This window comes from Convolutriloba macropyga, chromosome 5, assembly GCF_964194025.1.
Source record: "Convolutriloba macropyga chromosome 5, txConMacr16.3, whole genome shotgun sequence".
NCBI lineage: Eukaryota > Metazoa > Xenacoelomorpha > Acoela > Convolutidae > Convolutriloba > Convolutriloba macropyga.
Window position 1 is genome coordinate 51,361,703 of NC_134472.1, and position 22,542 is coordinate 51,384,244.

At 34.8% G+C, this 22,542-nt stretch overlaps 2 protein-coding genes across 2 annotated transcripts in view; one reads left to right on the plus strand and one right to left on the minus strand.

Annotated features, from left to right (window-relative positions):
* LOC142339444 (uncharacterized) overlaps nt 1-22,542 on the minus strand; it is a 512,010-nt gene that overhangs the window by 483,848 nt on the left and 5,620 nt on the right. The window lies entirely within an intron of this gene.
* Nucleotides 11,879-14,319, plus strand: LOC142339443 (ras-related protein Rab-8A-like). Its single transcript, XM_075389480.1, has 4 exons — nt 11,879-12,048; nt 12,251-12,311; nt 12,395-12,533; nt 13,203-14,319. The coding sequence occupies exons 1-4, from the start codon at nt 11,925-11,927 to the stop codon at nt 13,530-13,532; spliced, it is 654 nt and encodes a 217-aa protein (XP_075245595.1). The 5' UTR covers nt 11,879-11,924; the 3' UTR covers nt 13,533-14,319.

Here is a 22,542-nt window from a genome sequence, read left to right on the forward strand (position 1 = left end):
AGAACCAAAGCCAGAAACTACTAGTTTAAACATAAAATAGCTATTCAGATTGAAATTTGAACATCATATTACTACAGAAGCAATCTGTCAATTAAGAGACTCAGCTACAAAGTGACGTCAACAAGATTTAAAAGGGACAATGTTCCAACTATCACCAATTTTTTCAAAGCACAGATATTCAAAGCCAGGAGAACGATTAGCAATGAACTGCAATCCCTAAAGAACTTCATTCGTATTCAATAGCAAGCAATTGAGACTAAATGTTTTGCCAGAAATTTGTATCGAAGCTTACAAAACCACAAAAGTTAAATTTGCTTAATTTGCACCTGAATTTAACCTATTTTCTGGTGACCTGCTTTTAATATAAAAACATCGAATAAGGACCTCAGAATGGCAAAGGCCCAAAAACAATAAAAAAAGAAAAACTATTCCTCTGAAGACAAAAACCTATTAAGTTTTAAATTTTCATTGACTGGAAAAAATTGGAAACTTAAGTTGAGATTGGTTTAAGACTGAGCTACAAATAAGCTACAATTGAATTGACCGAAAAGATAAAGGAAAAAAAAACAAGTTGTTTAAAATACAAAAAAGCTTATCAAAAAAAGAATAAATTATACGTTAACTTGTAGCTCTATAAGATGACGCCAAGGGAAACTCCAACCAGCGGGAATAGCTCATATAATTCTAAAATAACAATAAAATAAAGGACTAATGCAAAACAACTAAAAATCAAAAAGAAATTACGAGCACACAGTGTTCAAGTCATTAAAAAAATTATATTCAAATTACCTTATTTGTACGTGAACAAGACTTGTCGTTAATTGAACAAAATTTTGATTTCATTCTATCATAATAAATTTTTGATAATTAACATCAATGAAACAAAAAAGCCGAAAAAACATAATTTCCTAACTATGAATTAATTTTTTTGTGAAAACGTTCTATTAGGGTAAATTTAGACATGGATCTTGCCGTTCTTTTTCAGGATTAATTAATAGTTCCAACTGTTAGCGAAAAATATAGTTTGACAAAATAATAATAATAAATTATCATTTTTTATGTCGGTATATCAAAAATGATAATTTATTATTATTATTTTTGGATAAAAAAGAGTTGTATTAGAAAAAATATTCAAATTTGCATTTCCAGAAAACTCTATTAGGAATTGGAGGTTAAACCTCTTTAGAGTGCGTGAACATTGTTTCAGCAGTTCTTCGCTTTCTTATTTCGTCAAAAATATATAAATTTTACAATAGAAGCTTTATCAGCGCATTTTGGATGTAAGAATTCTAAATGTTTCCTAAATTTTGGCCAAAACTTTGTATAAAAAACTGCGGCAACACTAGTTTTTCAGAGAAAATAGAAACGCGGCTTGCAGAAACTTCCACGAGGCCTTTCATTAGGGACCTTTCTTTTACACATATAATGTATATTTTTAAACTAAGTCAAGTTAGATTTAAATTTTAAAACTCAAATGTAATTCTATTGTCTGAGATAAATCACGAGATAATCAAAGACTAATACTACAATTTGCATAAAAATGATTTTTAGAGGGTGTTAAAAATGACGTAAACGCCGTACATGTGATGAAGTTGTCATTCAGAGCAATTGACTTTTCCAGCTTTGCTCGATGAAAAAATTTAAAAAAATTACAATGCATCAGACGACGAAACAAAAAAATAGCAAGCACGACCTTAAATACGACTCAAACAGTTTATTTTAGTTCAATCTGAAAACTATTGATTTTGATCTGAATTTTTTTGTACTACAAATTAATATCAAAATAAGACATGCGCAAGATTGATTTAAAAAAACTGAAAGCAATGAGAAAAATTTATTACAAACGTTTTTGTTCTAAAAATACTAAAAACGACAACAATTTTTCAAATTATTGGCTATAGTAAAAACCAACACAAAAACATAAGCAAAAAAATTGGAGAAATTTGCAAATCCAGAATATCTTTGAAAACCAGCGGATTCAAACTAAGAGAACCCAATAAATTCAAGCAAAAACTCCTAGGAACAACTGATCATGAGAGGTCGGCAGTCATAAACACTTTTATCAGTTTTGATGGCTGGAAAAGAGACAGAAAAAACTAAAAATGAAGAAAAACTTCACAAATCTATCCGAAGTTTTTGACATTTAGAAGATAAACGATATTTTGGTCAATAAAAATGTTCTTTGAATATACACCAAAACATTTACCAAAATTACAAGTGGCCATACAAGATGGTCACTTTGACTAATTATGTTACCGTAATATTCTAAAACAGACAATGGAAAGTGCCACTAATGAGGTTGAGGGATGAGACATCAATAACTCTAACAAAAACCAGCAAAACTCAGCAGTTCAATGAAAAGTTTAAACGAGCAGCGTATAAGTCAAAAAAAAGCTAGATGTGAGTTGAGAAGAGTATTTTTAAAATTTTAAGCATCCTTATCAATTGATAAGACTTGTGATTAACAAGACTAAACAACTAGAAATCAATAGAAACTCTCTAAAATTAGAAATTTGTTAAGATTTCTTCAGAAAATTTAGTGTCATAGAAAGCATTAATTTGAACCGAAGCAACTGATCCAGTTAAAATAATCCGACTCAGCAGCACATGAGACCTTTTTTTACTGATATCCCAAATATCCCAAACACTCCCAAATTTCTAAATTTCGTTTAAATTTTTTGAGATTCACTTGCAAAGGACTTGAATTGTTAATCAGATTTATGTATGGCACATTAGCAATCAAAAAGTCCTGTTATCAATGATGCTACTTGATCAGACTACAGAAATAACAAAATGTAGCGAAAAGTTCAAAATTCAACTATTGTGTTATGACAACTAATAGCGTCGATTTAATAAAAAGCATTCGCTGAACGTTAAAAACTTCACTCAATTGCAAATAATTGCAGTTTGAATGCAAAATCATCGTATTGATAGCACTCATTTGACAAAAAGGCCAAAAATATAAGTCATACTGCCCCACTTGAACAAAAACTCGCTTTCAGAAACGAAAACTTTCTTCAAATAACTTTTCGGACTTAACTTTGCAGCTTCTTTGAAAAAATCCTACTTTAAAACTGCTCTTTTTCTCGCTCTTCTGACATCTGCGACCTGATTAAGAAAGCCATTCTAATTTCACTTCTCACTGACATGAAAATGCTGAAAAAAGGGAACAGATGTTTAAAATAAGAGAGCACACCAGTACAATTCAAATAGTTTCTTAAAAAAACCACGAACACCGCAAAGTAGATACACTCAATTTAGAACTTCGTAGCTTTAAAAAAACATTAATAACACTTTATGAAAATTGGCAGCAAAACTTGCAAAAAAATAGCAAAAAACCGGAAATGTGAATAAACATCAGCCAAGTGTTCACTAAACTAAAAATCTCTATAACTCCATGTATGAAGCTAAATTTTAAAAAAATAATTCTATTTCCTTTGCTGGACGGGCTTCCTAAAATTACCACTTATAGCCTTCCACAATAAAAAATTGATCGGTCGGAATTGGCTGAACAAAGAAACGTTTGAGTATATAGTTCCAACCCAACAAAGTGCATCTTTACAAAAAATGGAGGCTGTGTTTAGCTTACGTTTATTTTGAAGGCTTATTTTCCTTTTTGTAAAAACAAACAATTTCATACTGATCATTGTTGAAGCCAAATTCTGAGGTTCTACAATGGAATAGTCTATTCAAACAATATGGAGGGAACGTGAAAAAAGTTTTAAAAATACGTTAAATATAGCACCAAAGTGAACCCATCGAAGTCTGATGAGCTAATAAAGAGCGCCTTGTTAGCAAAATAGATTGTGAGAATTGATTTATCTATAGTTTTTTTTCGCTCATTTATTTCTGAACTATTTTCCTAATACCATGGATGGTGAATATTTTGAGTTTTTTTTAATCGTTTTTTTTAAACATGACTCCCGATTTTTTGTAATGCAATATATGCAATTTATTAATTATTTCAGGAAATTGCAGCCCTCCTGAATTTTGCTGCATGTGGCAAGAGCGTTATTTAAAAGTTCGTTTATAAACACTTTATTGAGATTTTAGGGTCTTGTGGAGTGCTGTTGATTTGAAAACAAAATTAAAAAACTCCTTTATATGTAGATCTATGAAAGGCTTTAAAAAATCTCAAACATCCTATTTTACCTTTGTTGGAAATATAAAAATATCGGGTAGTAATGTTTTTCAATTAATTTTCCGAACTTCTAGATCAAACGTCTGTTCACTTGTTAGGTAAGGTCCTAGGATTTCAACCTTGCTAGACTCAGCGGGAACTTTGCCGTCAACAGATGCATTTTAACTAGTTTTCCAAAAGTTACCATTTGAGTTTTGGAAGAATTGAGAACTAAATTGTTCTCTGGATACCGTGAAGTGGTTTATTACTTTCGCTACTAAAGCATCCCTGCAAATTTTTTCGAATTGGAACTGTACAGTAAAATTGTATCATCAGGAAAAAAGTATGGTACAATCCCGTAAAATATCCACAGAGACTAGCAGGCTTGATTCCGAAAAAAAATCAGAAAAGGTCCCAGGCCTGATTCAGAGTCTGATCATGTCAAATACAAGAGAACACTCCAGGTTCGATCTCTGAAATTAATATTGACAGAGAGAAATCAAGACTTGGGGGTCTCTGCCCAGAGAAATTCCAAGTCTTGGGTCTCTCTGCTAAGCAAAGGTCCAAATGTTGGGTCACTCTGTGAAGAGTACAATCAAAACTTGGTAACCTCTTGGCAGACAAGACGCAAGACGTGGGATTTCACTTGGCAGAAAGGATCCAAGACTTGATTTTTTCTTGACAGAGGGTTAGATTGGTGCAATTTTCTAGGTTAATGGGCACTTTTAACATAAGTTTGAGCGCCCTGATGTAAAAAAAGCACCAATTATGATTATGAATGCAATTAAAACTATGTTTGTGGCTTTTGCTAAGGTATGGTCACCTTTTCAAGTCCTCAGAGGTCTTTAAAAACACAAATTCAGTACTCACTGTTGACGAGAAATGAAGAGCTATGGCTGAAAAAATCATTACAATGCCAAACATTAAAAAATTACGTAAAACCTCATCCTGAAGCAAAAAGAATTGAATTGGAATTCAAGGGTATATGGGAAATTTGATTTGTAGTATTTGATTATGTTTCATCTACCTAACCCGCAAACGTTTTGTTTTTCTTTTGAACTTCAATTTACAGGTAATCTTTTGTTGAGACATAGTACATAAGCAGGGGTCTTAATTGGAAATAAAACACTCAGTTTTTACTTCTATTACATTACAGGGACATTTTGTAAATGAGTTAACGTGAAGAGAAGAAACGGATTCTAAGGCGTGGCAGAGAAACCCAAGACTTGGATTTTCTCTGCCCAGAGAGGCCCTAAGTCTTCGGGTGAAGTTCACGAATTTCCAACGCAAATGATTTTTTTGACAGAAAACCTGTAATTGTGTGCCAAATTTGTAAGAGAGTTTCCCTCATTAAATGAAAACATCGGATCGTCATGATATCAATATTAACTCTGCTCAGAAAAACCCAAGTCTTGGCCTCTCTCTGCCCAGAGAGTTCTCAAATCTTAGCTCCACTACCCAAGTCTTGGCATCTCTCTGCCAAGACTTGGCCTCTGGAAAAATCTACCGTACACGATGGCAGCCAGCCCATCATGAGCAGCTATCATCAACCAGGCCATCGTGTTATCTATTTGAGATGTATTAACAAACAATTTAAGGGCAACGCCTCGACTCTTTTTTTTTCTATTTTGGTTTAAAGTTCTTATGATCTGTGACATCAAAGTCTTCCTTCTTGTTACTTGGCACGCAACCGCATAACCTAATTTTCGCAAATATTAAGCTTTTAGTTATTTTGATAAGAACATCCGTAGTCAAAACGTTAGGTTGAAATCCGAATTGTTTTCATATGAAATTTTTGATTAAAAAGGAAACTTTTGAAGTCCATTGTACATGGACCTCCCAATTTTTTGGAAAAGACGGCAACAAAGAGATAGTTCCTTAGCTTATAGCAATTTGAATTGCACTGAAATTTGTAAGGAAGTAAGTTTAGCAAAATTTAGACACTCTGGGAATGAGTTTTGCGAATGAGTTCTTCATGATAAGAGATAGTGGCCAAGCAATGAAATGGGTACAATTTTTATGTAAACTAAGTGGAACTTCATCAATGTCAGTTGCTCGTCTCGTATTTGTATTACATATCAATTTTTATACCTGAAATACTATCTCAATCATATGAAAAAAAGTTCTGTCATCGACTGGAATAATTATATTGCGGCAACTATCAATAGACGAAAAAAAATCACTGAATTTTTCGGCACATTCATATAATCATTATAAAAAGCGAGGTTCACTTGAGCAACGGCTCAGCACCTGACCGCGTTTTTGTCCCTTAAGTTTTATAAAGTTGCTAACGAATAATCTCTATTAAGTGAAATAATGAGTCTTTTGTTAGTTTAAAGTTCTTTCTTTTTGTATTTGACGGTATTAAAAATTTCAATCCGTAACCGGGCGTATTTACACAGTTTCAGTTCTTTTGGACACGCTTTGAAAGATTGTACTCCAAAATAACTCATCCCATTTTCAGGAATCTTATCAAATCATTAACTAGACTGACTTAGAGTTCCAACTACTGACACAATAGGCTATTTGTAATTGCTTTCTTTCATTATCATTTTGAATTCAGTGAAGAAAATTGAAATAGAGTCGGTTAAAGTTCAAAACTTTAGTTTCGTTTCAATTGTTCCTAAAAATTAACTCAATGTATTAGTGTTTTTAAAGAACAACAAATGTGCCTCTTGATGCTCGGAAGGCAATTTTCTTTCTGGCCATGGAAAGTGAAATCTATTGTACAAAAAACGGAAATGTCAATATTTTCAATGGAACAGTTCATGTTTTTTTAAGCGTTCATTACGTAAGACATGTTCAAATAAGTGAGTTTTTGATTTTTTTGAGTTGTTAATTTGTACATTGGACTAGTCCATTTTGGGATTTAATAGCTTTATAATCCAAGACTAGGTTTTCCGTTTGTATAATTGATGCATTGAAATCGCTTTTATGCAGAATTGGATAGCTATATATCCTTGTTATTAGTCAGATCTTTCATGAAAATAAAATGCACAATCTCCGCCAGTTATACTAGACTGTTCATAAACACTTGCTATTATACAATTATAAATATGGAGACAATTTACCGCTTTTACCTACATATGCATTCTGTCTTTCCTCAATCCCGTTAAATGAAATACTGTTGTGAATATCTAAAGCACCTCCGTTATATTTGCTGATAATGCTTGATTTATAAATATTAAAATACTGGTTCTTACCTATTATACACCACCCCAAAGCACCAGATTAGTGATCAGATAACCGACAGCCCCCCCCCCGTTATGGGACTCTCATTGAGACCGAAAACCAATCCCGACTACTCATTGGCAGGGAGGTGCTGGTGGGCAAGAAGAAGAATGCGGGCTGGTTCGAGACACTAGCTGGCGAGAAACTGAGATTGAAAAGTTCAGCGGAGGCTGAGCTTGTGACAGTTAGCAGCGACGAGAGGTCAGTGGTTGCTGATCTAGTGTCTACGGCGAGTAACAGATCATCTGCGGTCTCTGATGACGAGAGTTGTGTATGTTCAGGTTGTAAACGTCGCTTCGACAATGCAAGAGGCTGCAAAGTGCATGAAGCCAGATTCTGCAAGTCTAAGAATTCGAAGAGTGTCAAAGACTGCGCGTCAAAGTTTGTTGGACTAGAGAAAACCCTCATTTGTCAGAAGTGCACTAGGAAATTCGCGACAGTGAAAGGGCGACGAATTCACGAGTCACGATGTTGCGGCAGAGAAAAGGCTGGAAGATCTCGCATTTTCTTCTGCAATTTCCTCGATCGAGATGGAGTGGAATTCGAAAATGTAGACGCTTTCAAATGTCTCGGTTCTTTCGTGAGCTTGCAACCTGGTGACCTAAAGGAAATCAGTGTCAAGCTGGCCGAAGGGAGACAGCGATTTGCGAGCTTTGAGAAGCTTTGGAAGAGCAAACAACTTAGTATTCCCCTCAAATGCAAGTTATACAGAGCTCTTGTGTTATCAGTGGTCTTATATAGCTCTGAAACGTGGATCATGAATAAATCAACGCAACGGAAACTTGAGAGCTTTCACACCAGTTGTCTGCGAAGGATACCATGTTTTTCATATATGGAGAGGGTGACAAATGAAGAAGTACTGGCTAGATCACGTATGTCGACACTTTCTGCAATGATCATGATTAAACGGTTGAAATAGTTTCGCCATGTCTTGAGGATGAATGACGATCGTCTAGCGCTTCGAGCCTTCACCTGGGAGCCGACAGAATAATATCGTTATGCTAAACGAGCTCCAGGGGGTCAACGCAAGACGTGGCTGGACCAACTTGAAGAAGATTGCTCAAGGATCAACATGAGCTACATCACGTAACGACAAAAAACGAAAAAAGAGTCTAAATCCCGCTTCAACAGTTTTGTCGAACAGCATTTCCTGGATTAAACAAACGCAAATAAGCTCAAACTTATATGCATTCTGTTAACTTGTTTGTACTTATTGTCATTGTTCCTTTATTTCGTTATGGAATTTGAGTGTTCAAACAGTAGTAGTAGTAGTAGTAGTAGTAGTAGTAGTAGTAGTAGTAGTAGTAGTAGTAGTAGTAGTAGTAGTAGTAGTAGTAGTAGTAGTAGTAGTAGTAGTAGTAGTGGTAGTAGTAGTAGTAGTAGTAGTAGGAGTAGTAGTAGTAGTAGTAGTAGTAGTAGTAGTAGTAGTAGTAGTAGTAGTGGTGGTAGTAGTAGTAGTAGTAGTAGTAGTAGTAGTAGTAGTATTGGTAGTAGTAGTAGTAGTAGTAGTAGTAGTAGTAGTAGTACTAGTAGTAGTAGTAGTAGTAGTAGTAGTAGTAGTAGTAGTAGTAGTAGTAGTAGTAGTAGTAGTAGTTAAGGCTTCAGTGTTGTGGCACTAGGGTTGACATCACTTTATTGGTTGGCTAATTTGACCTTCTGCACTGGATTGCAGCTGTTGCAGTTGCACAAAAATGTCCACGTACAAGAATTGAATTCAGAGTAAAGTCTAGAGAAATACTTCCAGTATAATTCGGTTAATCGTTTTTTGCTTAAGCTTTCAATAGCTAAATTTGTGATGTTACAGATAATATTTAAAAGTTGACTAGGACGCCTCCAGAAATTTTCATCTGCTTTTTTCGTTGTTGTTTGGTTAATGTTTATTAGCTGAAATTGTCTGGTATTTGGTTGATCATCACAGTTTTTGTTACTAGTAATTGGAGTATTGATATTGTAATTTCCTGAGAGAAAAGCGATTTAAAAAAGTAGATCGTGAAATTCTATATATAAGGAGAGAGGAAGTAAATAGAGCTTTCCAAGCCTCTTCTTGTAATTCAATTCCCAGTTGTTTAGGCTCCAACTGGTAGCTTTCTTTTGAACGCTCTCAATCTCTTCCGTCTCCGTTTTGTTAGCGAACCAGGCTTGAGTTGCATATGTAACTATTGTTACGACATATCCTGCGTACGCATTGAGTTTTGCGCTTAGTTTTGGTGGACGTTGAAGTGTTTCTGATTAAGAAATAGAACGCTTTCAGTGCCTTTGAGCTTATTTTTTCAACATTAGGTTTCCAGTTCAGCTTTGGCGTCAATGTAATGCCTAGATCTTTTTGCTCGTTTTGGTAAAATGAAATTTTGTTGTTTACACCTAACTTGGGTTGGTTTTGACTTTTGATTGGTAAGATATAACACTTATTTTCGATTACTGTCATTTTATTGTTTAAACACCATTAGGATTTGTTTATATCGTATTGCATGTTTTCACTATTCGTTGCAACAAGCTTGAAATCGTCTGCATAACCAAAGGTTTCACACTTAGTTACTTGTAGAGGAGGATCGTTAACACAATTGATGAAAAAGAGGACCTAGAAGTGATCCTTGTGGAACACCACTTGTTACTTGCACTGTTTCAGAGTTAAAATCCTTAAGCTTTTCTTATTGTTTTCTTTTACCTAAGTAGTTGGCAATAATTTTCAAGAAGTTACCGCCAAGCCTAGCTTTTCAATTTTCTGTCCAGATACAGAACCAAAAGTTCTTCATTACCACCAAATTTGTTGTAGAGGAACAGCAACATCTGTGTTACCACAGACCTGTGTCTTCGAAAACCATGTTGTGCATTGTGTAGTGTCGTTTTTACAATGTCATACAGTTCATTAAATATAACTTTTTCGAAAACCTTTGATGTGTTGCAGAGAAGGCTTATAGGTCTGTATTGCTTCACGTCTGCTCTGTCTTCGTCTTTAAAGACGTGAATAACTTCACTTATTTTCCAAAACGATGGAAAATAACCTTTCGATAGCGCAGCCTTAAACACTATCAGTAAGGATTTCGAGAGGGCAGGCAGGTTTTTGAGCACAAGATTACCTATGTTGTCCGGGCCGCTTGCTTTTTCTAAGTCATTATCTCAGGGTGGCTAAGATGATTGTTCCTTTATATTAGAAAAAAAATGATGTTCGTTGGCATCAATTTGTTCTGTTAATAAGTTATTATATAGAGCATTCACAGCAAATCCCTTTCTGCAATCTTACGGTTGTTCAATGCGTCAAAGTGAAGGTGTCGCGAAGATATATATACTATGTATTGCTCCATCACTGTAACACTTTCACTAATGACATCTTCGATTAGTTGTACAGAGGAAGACCTGGGTCTTAAAGAGTTTCCATTATTGCTGTCGAAGAGTTTTTGAAGCATTTTTAGTCTTTTTTACCTAATGGACGGAACATTGAACCCACACTACGAAACATCACAACAGAGTTTTTAAATTTACCGCAAAAACACATTGTAATTTAAAGTTATCTCAACATGCTAGGCTCTAGGAGCAGCGTCCGAAGGTTTAAATAATACTATGCTAATTAGGAATGTAGTCTCCCCTTCCGCACAGCACTATAAGTTTTATTTACCTCAGATACACATTTAGTACCACGACAGCCTCTGAGACAGGTAATTGCGCTGCATAGGAGTGCGAAACTTATTTTCGTTCGAATGAATGTTATTGCGTCCAAGTATGTGTCGTCTTTTATTTCCAGAGATTTTTGTTGCCAGTTGCTTTTTACTGCGTTTTGCAGAGGACCCTACCCCTTCCATGCAGAAAAACACGAGGGGAACAAAAATTCTTTTTTATTTCCAAATTTCGTTGTCCATATTTTAGATTTTAAATTGCCTCGTGTTATTTGTAGGCTTCCTTGGCTTCTTTTGGGTATGGCTTTGCAAACGGATTAAAAATTTTCACGTCAAAGTCAGTTCTGGTGAATCTAGACCCGTTTGCTTTGATATCAAGTCGAGCGTTTCTGATCGCCTTTTTTAGCCTTTGGTTCGACTCATGGGGATTTGAGTGATGCCAATTGCTATCTCATTCTCAATTCTAATAAGCTGAACTCAATTGACAGTAGATGGTTTGTATACACTGGCATGTACTTATGAGGACAAACAAAGGACAATGATATCTGGAAAACAATTTAATGATGATGAACTGGCGGCAGTTTAGTTTATTTGGAGAATATTAAATTTGCTTGTATCTTAGGGAAATTGCAGCAAATGGCGAAGGACGGCGTACGCTTGTAAGACGGAAGGACCATCACCTCTATTACATTGACTTGCATAGACACAAATCATGGTCTCTGAAAGGTTCTGTGAATGGTTCATTCTTGTCTTCCAGCGAAAATCATAATTCAACAGTTTAAATTTGCAGACGAACATTTTCTGCTACGTCATATTTGTATTCATAGTTGAAAGATGATCTATTATTGTCGACTGACTTGTAATGCTTTGTATATGATTGCTACTATTTCGTCATATTTGAAAATAGTTACTTAGATTGATGATCATTTGCGTGATATGATACTGGTTTTCAGATAATTTAGATGGCTAAAACTTATGATCAGTTATATAAGCTGCTTTTGATCGGTGACTCAGGAGTAGGGAAAACATCTTTGCTCTTTAGATTCGCAGAGGATGCGTTTAATGCGACTTTCATTTCGACCATTGGTGAGTATATATAATATCTTTTTGGCTATGACAGTTTTCTTTGGACACTTCAATGAACACGACAAAAGTGGCTAGTGTAAATACGGATTATAATTGTTTTAATCCAGGACTTAAAAAGGGTGCAAACCCCAGGCAAATTGCTTCAATTCTATCCTAAGACTACTAAAGATTGTTTAAATTTTTAACATTGTTTCTTTGCTAGGGATTGATTTCAAAATCAGAACAATAGAAATAGAAGGCAAGAAGATCAAACTACAAGTATGGTAAGTAAATTAAATGCATTTACAACCAAATTACGGTTTTCAGTTGTTTTACGCGAACAAAAGTTAATTTGGAACATTTGAAGGGATACGGCTGGACAGGAGAGATTCCGGACTATTACCACTGCTTACTACCGGGGTGCTATGGGGATCATATTGGTCTATGACGTCACCTGTCAGGCGTCTTTTGACAACATCAGCAACTGGATCAAAAACACAGAAGAGGTCAGTTAATGTAGATTAGATTCACTTGTATTGAAAGAAGGCAAACTTGTTTAGATGCTTTGACACAAAAGACTCAGAAGCCGACTTTGTTACCAGTATTAGTACTTTAAGTTGATATGTAGATATAGTTAGAGTGATATACTGAGAGTTAGATTGTCAAATACTCATTTGGTATCATGTATTTTATAGCGTGATAGTATCAGAAATGTGATGAACATATTTTTATGCGTCGTATCCCCGTAAAAACGAGGGTTTGAGACGAAAGTTTTAATATTTTGTCAAAAAACTATCTGCTGATGCCAGATGAACATCAGCAGTGTGAATTGTTTTCTAAAAAGTGAAGTAGATTAGGTGGAAGCCTGCCTGAAAACAGCTTCATTTGCTGCAAAAAGAACCAAAACTGCATGGTGAACTAAAGATAAGCTGATATGCTGATGGTGTTAAATGCTATAATCAAGTTTTCAAACCATTAGCTTGAATTACTAAGCGGTTAGCTGATTTTTTTGAAAAGAGGTGGAAATGAGTAGTGGTTAAAACTTGTATGCAAATGTAATTTGTTACCTAAATTTAGCCAAAGTTTGTTTTGTGGTTTCCGCCTAGTTTTGTTGATCCAGCTGGTGCTCTTTGATAAGTAACAAAGGATTGTTGTTTAGTTGGTTGTTCTTTTAGCACGCTTCAGCAGATGTTGAGAAGATGATTCTGGGAAACAAATGCGACATGGAGCCGAAGCGAATGATCACAACAGAGAAGGGCCAGCGGCTAGCCGACAACTATGGTGTCAAGTTTTTCGAAACGAGCGCCCGCGACAGTGTCAACGTCGAGCAGGCCTTTTTCGAGTTCGCGAAAGCCATCAAAGCGAAAGAAGACAAAAAGAATCTGGACAACCAAGCGAATGGAGCCAGCAAAAAGCAGCCTGGAAAGAGCGGTGGCGTGAACATCAATGTCCCCGGCACAAAGGGCCCAAATTCATTTTTCAAAAATCTTTGCAACATTTTATAATTAATCCGACGAATGAACATGCATTGTTAGATGAGTTAGTTATTTACTGATCGCAAAAATGCTCGATTGAATGCACTCAATGTGTTCTGTGCTGTGTGAACTTGGACTTGAAACAATTCGAGCAACAACCGGTGTCATGCTTATGTTAATGTTTTATAGTTCGATTACAACACATTGTCTCATCCGATCTCTGAAATCATGTAAATCTGAATTATTGTCTCCATTTTCTACCAGAAAAGTCGATATCATTCAGTAAAAAATTTCATTCTAATCAATTCTGGTGGAAATGATAAATGTAGGTTACTCGCCAAAGTAAAGTTAGCAAAGCTGGAACCCTTTCAAACTTTAATGACTCAAAAAGAGATTGATGCTGATTTGAAAGAGCTATGCTAATTTGTGGTGTTTGATACTTGTTTGAAAGTACTGCTAGTTATTTCCATGTTCTATTATTTAAAATTAATGCTGTAATTGATCAAATCAAGCTGGAATTTGCGTTAATCAAATCTTTGTTATGCCGAAAATTTAATCGTATAATTTATAACTCAGAGGGCTATATCTACCGTGGCTTCCGTGCGTGTGTGGAACAGAAGGCAATGGACTGATAGAGAGCCAATGTATCAATAAAATCGAATTGTTGTATTCATTTTTTACAGTGTTTCAATTGTTTATTTCCAATTCGAATTTCTCTCGGCGCGGTATATGTAGAAATGCTTTTGATTAACTGCAGAGAAATTATTTTGATTTGAACAATATCCAGTTGTTCAGAATTAGAAAGTTTTATTTATCACTCAAACTTTTTACATTTGATATTTTCTCAATAACACTTTTATAGAGGAAATGAGAAAGGTCAATCTGGTTTAAGGTAGTGTTGAGTATTTGATACGTAATGTCTTTACTTGCCTCAAAAGTTTCTCAGCACCAATGCACTTTCAATCAACATTCTTTTTAACTTCAATCAACTGAGAGCTCTTATTTCACGTTTCCGCCTTACCTAGCATAAATTATATGCAATCCCTTCAATGACTTTTGATGGCAATGGACAATTATTCGATTCCGTCAAATTTTTTGGGTGAAGAATCGTTTTCTTATAAACGCTGAAATATTGAATTTCATTTCATCTCTTTAATCAAGCAGAAGACGGATACCTCGAGTTTCTCATACTTTTCCAACATGCATCCTTACAAGACTTTCAATAATTTTAACGGCTTTTGCACACGTCAATTCACTCCTGGAATTTTTCTATTGAGTACCAACTTATTACTTTTCTCGGAGTGAAACAAATTTCCTTGATCCTTTCGAAGTTGAGCTGTTTAATTGCTCTCGAACGAAGTCTAAAGCAATTATTGTAAACGTGTTGGTCTTTTTTATGCAAAATTTTTGCTTGACCGATTTGAATTTTGAAGTGACTTCTGCACTCTTGCTTTTTTCGTTATGCGTGATATAAATTTCTCTCATTCAGAATTATAAGCAGCTGAACTCAAGTAGCAGAATTTCACTACTATAAGTTAAATTGAAAGGGCTCCGAAATTGGTGTCATTCTTTCAATTTAAATGTTATTAGTGATTATAATCTCTAATGACGTCATTTGAAGCCCCCTTTGCGATTTTAGTTGCCCCGGAATGAAGCATTCTGCAATAGATTAGAGCTTCCATTAGTCTTTCGAGAGCAATTCTTCAGACGTTATTGGGTCATGTTTAATAGCCGCCTCAGCTTCTCAGCCGGCTATTTTAGCGCTCCTAATTTTCAATTCAAAGAATTTGAATTGTATTGGGGCGCTGTCTTTTTTTTAAGATCTGTTCACACAGTTTCATGATTTTTGAAGTCAAATTGGAGAAGTGATTCTCGTCACGCCGAAACAGGAAATGGAGCGAAAAAGCGAGTGGTTCTGCGGCGTGAATTTTTTTTGCTCTAATTTTAATGTAGAGTGAGAAAACGGTGTTTGAACAAAAATTCGGTTTCTCGGTAGTGGTTTTTTGTTCACATGCGGCAATTTTACTCTGATTTTTACTATTTTTTCGATTTTTTTATTTGATTTTTTTTCTATATGGTTTTCCCCATCATAGCTCATTCTAGGCCTAGTTTTTTGTTTGAATTAAATTTTCATTTCTCGCTAGTGGTTTTTTCGTTCACATGCGGCATTTTGACATTGATTTTCTGTTTATTTCTTATTTTTTTGTTCTGATTTTTTAAAAATGGTTTTCTCAATTCACTCATAGTTCATTCTAGGTCTAGTTTTCTGTTTAGTCAATGAAAATTCTTTGAATTGTACGTCAGGACTTCTCCTGCTATGTTTTTTTTTTAGATCTGTTCACACATTTTCATGATTTTTGATGTCAAATTGGTTTTCCCAATCCATTCGCAGCTCATTCTAGGCCTAGTTTTTTGTTTGAATTCAATTTTCATTTCTCGCTAGTGCTTTTTTTGTTCACATGCGGCATTTTGACATTGATTTTCTGTTTATTTCTTATTTTTTTTGTTCTGATTTTTTTTAAATGGTTTTCTCAATTCACTCCTAGTTCATCCTAGGTCTAGTTTTTCTGTTTAGTCAATGAAAATTTTTTGAATTGTACGTCAGGACTTGTCCTGCTATGTTTTTTTAAGATATGTTCACACATTTTCATTATTTATGAAGTCAAATTGGAGTAGTGATTTTGATCACGCCGAAACAGGAAATGGAGCGAAAAAGCGAGTGGTTTTACGGCGTGAAATTTTTTCGCTCTAATTTCCAAGTAGAGTGAGAAAACGGTGTTTGAACAAAAATTCGCTTTCTCGCTAACGGTTTTTTGTTCACATGCGGCCATTTCACTTTGATTTTAACTGTTTCTTCGATTTTTTTGATCGGATTTTTCAAATTGGTTTTCCCAATCCATTCATAGTCCGTTCTAGGTCTAGTTTTTTGTTTAGTCAATGAAAATTCTTTGAATTTTACGTCAGGACTTGTCCTGCTGTTTTTTACTTCGTCGAATAAAAAGTTTTCGCTTTATCTTAGTTCACAGTTTGTTCAACATTTTGCGTGAAATCTTTTTGACTTCTCTAGGCTAGTATCAATCCTCTTTCATTCTGCTAAAATTTTTTGAGATAGCAGTTGCTCAGCAAAGCAATTGAACATAAACAGAGTCAGTATCAAAAAACGAAATCAGAAATAGAAACGGGGTAAACCCATAAAACCCAATTTTAGATGCCCGTTACCCGTACTTTGTTCTTAGTTACCATCTCTAATGCATATTGGTATTGATAATAGCCCCTATGTGGTCTCACTAAGAAACAGTTGTACGTTCAGCTGCAACATGAAATCAAAATAGTTCGCACTTTAAAATTGTTTGTACAAAACTCATTTTTTCACTGCTTTTTTCTCTTCTTTCAATCCCAGTCTTGGTTATGGGAATCAACGGCGGCTATTTTGCGGCAATCTGCTGGATATGTTTTGTTTTGCCATTGAAAACATTTGAGTTTCCGAGTATTCGAAATGTTTGGTTTAAGTGTCCCAGTCTCACCTTATTGGTTTTTAAAACCCTCCATGATAACGTTTAATCATAACGAATTAAATTTAATTTTAAAAACAGCCTACGTATAAATTTTAGCAGTTCTGTGAAATCATTCTGCGCATACTCGGTTTATGATGATAGACGTTTACAAAACAATTTTCTTAGCATCTTAGAGATGCCAATATGATCATTGTTAAATGCTCTCGAACGATATTTGAGGCAATTTTGGTAAATGTTTGTCTTTTAATGCAAAATGTGTGCTTGACCGTCTTCTCTCTAGAACTTTTAACGAGGCCTTGGCTCAACTTCATAGCTCGAAAAACAGATAGAAAAAAAGAATCATTAGAAAATAAGTTTTTTGTCTCAGAAGAAAAATAACACTCAAGGCAAGCAAATCCCCCTGACATCTCAGAAACAGAACAGTAAATTTGTATTTTTTTATATTTACAAATTCAAGACCAGTGATCACTTTCTATAATTCAATAGCAGATATCAGACTAATGTTTTTCTGCTTTCGTGGAAAAAGTTGCTGGTTCCACAAATTAAAACAACCGGACAGAATAAATTGAGGAAAAAAAACATGACCTTTCTGTCATAACATGCGAATTTAACGCACGCCCTTGAATTTATCTTGTAAGCTTAGCATTAGAACATTTTTCCATTAAAAATTTTATAAAAGTTGTTACAACTGAGTGAAAACAAAAGAAACTTGATTGAATTCAGGCGCCAGTTCTGCTTAAATGTTTTAGCTTTAAGTTTTTTAGACGGTGATATATGTCGGAACCTATGAGAACAGGAAAGTAGTCAAGCTTATCTCACTCTACTGATATAAGAGTGTTGCTGAGCTGTTTTATTCATTTTGTTCGAGTACAATTTTTGCTAAGTTTTCTTTTAAGTTTGTTTTTCATCAAAAGTGGCACGAAATAATTTTCTTCAGTCCACTTAATTTTTCCAGATTAACACACTAAAAACTGCTGACAGAAGTTTCGTTAGCTCCAAAGAGGGCTATATCTTCTTGTGCTTACTTTGAGAGTGTTCTTTCCATTGTGATTATTGTTAATTGCTCTCGATCGATATTTGAAGAAATTCCGGTAAACGTGTGTCTTTTAATGTAAATTGTTTGTTTGACTGTCTTCGCTCTGGAACTTTCCTTCGATTTCATTTTTCTTTGATTTGAGTTGCGCTCATGTAGAAATTAAATCTGCTGTTGAAATGAAGGCGATTGTGAGCCGAGAATTCATGTAGCCCCTGTAATGTAATGGTTAATGTACGCGACGCTAATCTGAGAGGTGGCGGGTTCGAAACCCTCCCTCATCAGAACTTTTCACCACTAATTTCTCTAGCCTGTGCCCCCTTCAATTTGTTTGCTTGCGCAATCGTTCGAGTGCAATTCTTCGACGCTAGTTGGTTTATTTGCGGTTTTGATTTTTTGATATAGTTTTGGTTCGTATATGTAGTCCAACACGCACATTTGTGGAAAGGTTATGGAACAAAGAAAGGCTTTATTGATTAAGCAAAAAAACATTGTTTGTTCTTAATTTAAACGGATCTTGAATTGCTTTACTGTTTTTTTGTCATGCACGTGTTGTGTGTCATTCGATAAAAAGTTTAGCGCTCAGAAGACGTCTTTGAATTTCGTTTGTTCTTTTTTTATTGACCAATTCATCCTGATGTCATTCTGGTGCCCAAGTTTGTGATATTCTGCGTAATCATCTGTCCAATTGTTTCAACGAAGTTGTTTTATTGAGGTAACAAGCTAGCTCTTCAGACGAACTACGTTTTATTATCACTTAGTTTTCTCATAATTTAATTTCCTCGTTATTTTGTTAAATTTTTTTGATTTGTGTTTTCGTTTTTTTAAGTTAAACATAATTTTGATTGATTTTTACAAAGTAAGTGAGAGTCTGTAAAACATATTTTTGTCAAAGTAGCTATTGTTTTGGTTGGAAAAAGAAAAATTGTGAGTTGTTGCTCGTCATCTCAAACCGTATAAATAATGGCCAAATTTTTCATGTACATCTCCGTCAAAAAATGAAAAAACTTGATCCGAGTTTGTTCTGGCAATATACGTGTTTTCATTATTTTCAGGCTGTGATAATTTAAGGATTGTTATCCTGAAATTAAATGTTTATCTAATCAGTTTTAATCAGGTCTTGGTTCAACTTCATAGCTCAAAAAACAGATAGAAAAAAATCAGTAAAAAACCAGCAAAAGTTTTTTTGCTCAAAAAAGATAGAAGCCAGCAAACCCCTGAAACATCTCAAAAACAGAACAGTAATTTTGTAATTATTTTTTGTTAACGAATTCAAGACCAGTGATTACTTTCTAGAATTCGATAGTAAATAGCAGACAAATGGTTTTCTGCTTCCGTGGAAAAGGTAACCGGTTCCACAAATTAAAACAACCGGACAAAATAAACTTAGGAAAAACTTATGCCCTATGTCATAATAACATGCGAATATAACATACGCCCTTGAATTCATCTTATGAGCGTAAAACTAGAAGTTTTTTTCTTTAAAATCAAAAGTTAAGTCGTTACAACTGAGTGAAAACAAAGGAACCTGATTGAATTCAGGCGCCAGTTCTGCTTAAATGTCAAATTGACTAAAATAAAGCGAATTTTGTACAATTGGTCAAAAAGTCAAATGCTGAATTTTTTTGACAATAAAAAAATAATTGCGTTAAAATAATGATTCCACATTCTATCGTACAGCAGATGAGAAAGTGAAGGACATACTATGTTTTTGCTGGCCCCCTTTATTAGCTAAGTTTTTTAGACGGTGATATATGTCGCAACCTATGATAACAGGAAAGTAGTCAAGCTTCTCTAACTCTGCTTATGGAAGAGTGTTGCTGAACTGTTTGATCCATTCTGTTCGAGTACAATTTTTGCAAACTATAAGTTAGTGCTTTTCATCGAAATTGCCACGAAATGAGTTTTCTCAGTCCACTTAATTTTTCCAGATTAACACACTAAAAACTGCTGACACAAGTTTCGTTAGCTCCAAAGAGGGCTAGATCTCCTTGTGCTTACTTTGAGTGTTCTTGCCATTAGGATTATTGTTAAATGCTCTCCATCGATATTTGAAGAAATTCTGGTAAACGTGTGTCTTTTAATGTAAATTGTTTGTTTGACGGTCTTCTCTCTAGTACTTTCTTTCGATTTCACTTTCCTTTGATTTGAGTTGCGCTCATTTAGAAAGTTGCGCTCGTTTAGAAAGTTGCGCTCATTTAGAAAGTTGCTCTCAAGAACTTGCCTTTGATTTGAGTTGCGCTCATTTAGAAATTAAATCTGCTGTTAAAGTGAAGGCGATTGTAAGACGAGACTTCATGTAGCCCATGTACTGTAATGGTCAGTGTACCAGACGCTAATCTGAGAGGTGGCGTGTTCGAAACCCTCCCTATTCAGAACTTTTCACCATAAGTTTCTCTAGCTTGTTCCCCCCTCAATCTGTTTGCTTCCGCAATTCTTCGACGCTAGTTGATTTAATTGCGGTTTTGGTTGTTTGATACAGTTTGAGTTCTTATATGTAGTCCAACTGGCACATTTGTGGTACGGTTTTGGAACAAAGAAAGGCTTTATTGATTAAGCGAAAAAACATTGTTTGTTACAACAAAATTAAATGGATCTTGAAATGCTTTTTTTGTTATGCACGTGTTGTGTGTCATTCGACAAAAATTTAGCGCTCAGAAGACGTCTTTGCATTTCGTTTTTGTTTTTTTTTGACCAATTCATCCTGATGTCATTCTGGTGCCTAAATTTGTGAAATTCTGCGTAGTCATCTGTCCAATTGTTTCAACGAAGTTGTTTTTTCGAGGTAACAAGCTAGCTCTTCCGACGAACTACATTTTATTATCACTTAGCTTTCTCATAATTTAATTTCCTCGTTATTTTGTTAAAATATTTTGATTTATGTGTTTTCGTTTTTTTAAGTTTAACATAATTTTGATTGATTTTTACGTATTTAAGTAAGTGAGAGTCTGTAAAACATATTTTTGTCAAAGTAGCTATAGTTTTGGTTGAAAAAAGAAAAGATCGACATTAGGGTTGTTGCTCGTTATCTCAAACCGTATAAATAATGGCCAATTTTCTCATGTACATCTCCGTCAAAAAATGTTAAATAATCTTGATCCGAGTTTGTTCTGCAATATACTTGTTTTCATTATTTTCAGGCTGTGATAATTCAAAGATTGTTATCCTGAAAACAAAGATTCATCAAATAAGTTTTAATCAGGTCTTGGCTCAATTTCAGCTCAAAAAACAGATTGAAAATCATTAAAAAATAAGTTTTTTTGCTCAAAAAAGATAGAACTCAGAAGCTAGCAAACCCCTCAAACATCTCAAAAACAGAACAGTAAATTTGTAATATTTTTTGTTAACGAATTCAAGACCAGTGATGACTTTCTAGAATTCCATAGTAAATAGCAGACAAATGGTTTTCTGCTTCTGTGGAAAAGGTAACCGGTTCCGCAAGTTAAAACAACTGGACACACTAAATTGAGGAAAAACACATGCCCTCTGTCATAATAACATGCGAATTTAAACTACGCCCTTGAATTTATCTTATGAGCTTAAAATTAGAAGTTTTTCCATTAATATCAAAATTTATAAAAGTTAAACCGTTACAACTGAGTGAAAACAAAAGAAACCTGGTTGCATTCAGGCGCCATTTCTGCTTAAATATCAAATTCATTAAAGGAAATCGAGTTATGTACAATTGGTCCAAAAGGCAGAAATGCTGAATTTTATTTGACAATAAAAAACTAATTGCAATAAAATTTTGATTCCACATTATTTATCGTATAGCGGATGAGAAAGTGAAAGACATACAGTTTTTGCCGGCGCTCTTTATGAGCTTTAAGTTTTTTAAACTGTGATATATGTCAGAACCTATGGGAACCGGAAAGTAGTCAAGCTTCGATAACTTTTTCAGCTAGCGTTTTTCATCAAAGTTGTCACGAAATAAGCTTCTTTAGTCCACCTAAATTTTCTGGATTAACACACTAAAAACTGCTGGCACAATTTTTATTAGCTCAAAGGAGGCATAGGTCTACTTGTGCTTACTTTGAGAGTTTTCTTGCCATTATGATCATCGTTTAATGCTCTCGAACAATAGTTGAAGAAATTCCGGTCAACGTTTCTTTTAATGTAAAGTGTTTGTTTGACCGTCTTCTCACTAGAGCTTTCCTTTGATTTTAGTTGAGCCCAATTAGAAAGTTGCGCTCTAGAACGTTCCTTTGATCTGAGTTGTGCTCATTTAGAAATTAAATCTGCAGTTAAAATGAAAGCGATTGTGATTCGAGACTTTATGTAGCGCCTGTAATGTAATGGTTAATGTACGCGAGACTTATCTGACAGGTGGCGTGTTCAAAACTCTCCTTAGTCAGAACTTTTCACCATAAGGTTCTCTAGCCTGTGCCCCCTTCTACTTTGTTTGCCTCAGCAATCTTCGAGCGCAATTCTTCGACGCTAGTTGGTTTATTTGCGGTTTTGGTTCTTTGATACAGTTTAAGGCCGTACTTGT

Bases quoted from the DNA above. Each gene is read 5' to 3' on its own strand.
- LOC142339443 (XM_075389480.1), top strand. From the start codon at position 11,925: ATGGCTAAAACTTATGATCAGTTATATAAGCTGCTTTTGATCGGTGAC. The intron at 12,049-12,250 runs GTGAGTATATAT...TTTCTTTGCTAG, and splicing joins GACTTTCATTTCGACCATTG to GGATTGATTTCAAAATCAGA. The intron at 12,534-13,202 runs GTCAGTTAATGT...TTGTTCTTTTAG, and splicing joins GGATCAAAAACACAGAAGAG to CACGCTTCAGCAGATGTTGA.